Below are 2729 nucleotides of genomic sequence, written 5' to 3' on the forward strand. Positions count from 1 at the left end.
GATATTTATTCTTTTTAAATTTTTCGCTACTTATGATTGGAACATCTGAACCCAGATTAATACAGATAAAACGAGAAAATCACATAAGTCGTACAATTATAACATAATATGATCAACATAAAATACCCTACGTATGACATTATAACAATTAACAAAGCTTTCCATCTTTTGTTCTTAAAAATTGAAACAATAGTGTGCAGTACATGCGCATACATCTATTCCTGTGTTTTGGTTTTACATAACATTTGTATCGCGTAAGTTCTCTGTTGCAAGAGCAAGCACAAACAAAGGTGTTGTCTAAGGAACCGTCTCGCTCTTTGTGTTAATACTGAACCGTGGCGGATGTTTGATTGTGCTACGTTTAAAGGCGCAACTGAGCGGTGTTATCCAGTAAATGAACGGGTTACTGGCATAGTTGACCAGACATGCAACAATGCCAATATGGAGAATGACGTCATAGTACTCCTCCGGCCAGATATTGTTATCAAACGATTCAAAAATAGACACAACGTCAAAGATAAGGTAGGGAATCTGAGACAGAATGAACGTGATGACAATGATGTAGACGATCTTTGTCATGTGCAGGAACTGTTTGGTTCTCTTTGTATGTCTGCCCTGTACGTTAGAAAGTTTCCTTATTTTGTAAACTTTAGAGCAATGGAAAAATACCAACGACATAAACGAGATCCCAATGATGGGGACCGTTATAAACCCGTAATATGTCGGAATCAAGATGAAATCAGGGCATCGAGAGAGGTCCGTCATGATGATGGCGTACGCCAGGTTGACGATGGCCAAAATGATGAAAGTTATAACCGCCCTGATGACCACGGTTCTCGGTGTATGTTTGTCCATATAAACAAACGGATTGGTGACCAAAACATACCTCTCGTAGGCCAGATAAATAATGTTCAAAGAGGAGCTCAAGCAAGGGGTGTTAATCATGACAAAAATTATGACGCATAATTCAGCTGAGAAAAATCTTTTCAAGTAGAACTCGTTAGGAAAGTAGATAAACTCCTGTATGATGAACACGACAAGAAACATGATGTCTGTGATCGCTAAGACTAGGATAGACATATGGGATGACTTCTTGTACAGCTTCCCTCTGATCAGCGACACGATCACGGCCAAATTACCCAGAATTCCTATCACTGCAATACATATTGCAGAGATGGATACAGAGCATAGATACGGAAACCGGTATGAACACGGCCAGGTATAATTAGACGAGAAATACCAGTACTCGGATTCAGAATCGTAGGCATAGAGGTGGTCGCCTGTTCCGTTCTCAAGTGAGTTGGCCATCTCTGCAATCAGTAGCAATTGCGTGACAGTAAACTACTCTCGTAAGGATGACAATAAGTAAATATATATTCTTCTTGGTGAGAACTGGGCGTGTTATTCTCGCAAGTAGTTTCTAGTTTACAGGTAGATGTCAAGATATGTATTCCCTTCTTTAAAAATATGTGCTAACATGTACAAATGGTATAAACGATCTGATCGAAACGTTACAGGACAAAATTAAAAAGAAAATATTTATAGAATTAATCTGACAATTTACTGTTGCTATCGACTAATGAAAATCCTCAAGAATATTTTAACTCAATTCTCTTCATGAGACATTTTATACTTGTAAATGTTTCACTTAAAGCATGGATTTTATTATGCTGATCATTCTAAACCATTAGTTGTTGTGGTTGATGGTTTATACCTGGGGCCAGAATGTATTTATTTTTTCAGTGATATTATTTACATTTTAATCCAATATCACCAAAACATCCCCTGGCCATAACTGATCTATGCTGTAACGTCGTCGTTGTAGTAAAACATAACTGATCTATGCTGTAACGTCGTCGTTGTAGTAAAAAAAAATGACGTTGTAATTGTTTCTGCTCTACAAAGGAAAAAATGTTGGTATTATGTAAAACAAAAATGCAAATCCCTGAACATATGTTTTTAATGATTACATTGAAAAGTTTGTTGTTTATATATTTTTGGAAAATGTATTAAAAGTGAAATTAAGCTTGGTCCTTTAAAGTAAAAATCTTAAAAAAACATAAATTGTAAGACGCGACAGAACTGTAATAAAATATATCGGTAACAGATGGGTGTTTGTTGAGAATTAGAATGTCAAGTATCCTTGCGATTTTAAAAAGGAAAATGAATATGACCTCTGAAAGCATTATGATGAATATAACATTGATAGGTTATTTTGTTAAACTTAGAACTTTAAAAGTCAGTTTCTTTAAATTTTGCCTAGGTGTTCAGCCATCGATGACTAGCCAAATAAAAAGCTAGGCGTCTGTCTGCTGACCTCTATAAATATATCGGATAATTCTGATCGTGTCAAGGAACAATTTTACATTAAAACATGGGCTTTTAAGTTTTTTTTTTTTATTTATTCGATACATAAACATATAAATAGAAGATTAAAAAATATATTGAAATGCAATCAAAACTAATTTCGCTAAAAAGTAATCTATTTGTCAGCGTTTACCTCTCAGAGTGAAACTTCTGCATCCGATATAAGAGACACAATTTATCAAATAAGTGTTGTAAATTCCATACACGGGTGTAAAATGATTTGTTCTGGGTACCTGGATGTACAGACTACCTGTGTTAAAAGCTACACGTTTCATTTGACGTTGAAAAAAGAGTTAATTTTATATCTCACATCGCCTCCTTCGTTGCTAATATAGCACACGTGCTGCTTTAAATCAACAAGC

The 2729-nt window shown here is 35.3% G+C and overlaps 1 protein-coding gene across 1 annotated transcript; it reads right to left on the minus strand.

Moving 5' to 3' along the window:
• Positions 1 to 297: 297 nt before the first annotated feature.
• On the minus strand, positions 298 to 1308 carry LOC105331392 (C-C chemokine receptor type 7). The gene has a single exon (XM_011433537.3). The coding sequence runs from the start codon at positions 1306 to 1308 to the stop codon at positions 298 to 300; it is 1011 nt and encodes a 336-aa protein (XP_011431839.3).
• Between the last annotated feature and the right edge of the window lie 1421 nt (positions 1309 to 2729).

Source organism: Magallana gigas, chromosome 1 (genome assembly GCF_963853765.1).
Source record: "Magallana gigas chromosome 1, xbMagGiga1.1, whole genome shotgun sequence".
Taxonomy (NCBI): Eukaryota; Metazoa; Mollusca; class Bivalvia; order Ostreida; family Ostreidae; genus Magallana; species Magallana gigas.

Excerpts from the sequence above, each read along its gene's own strand:
- LOC105331392 (XM_011433537.3), bottom strand. The coding sequence starts at position 1,308 with ATGGCCAACTCACTTGAGAACGGAACAGGCGACCACCTCTATGCCTAC.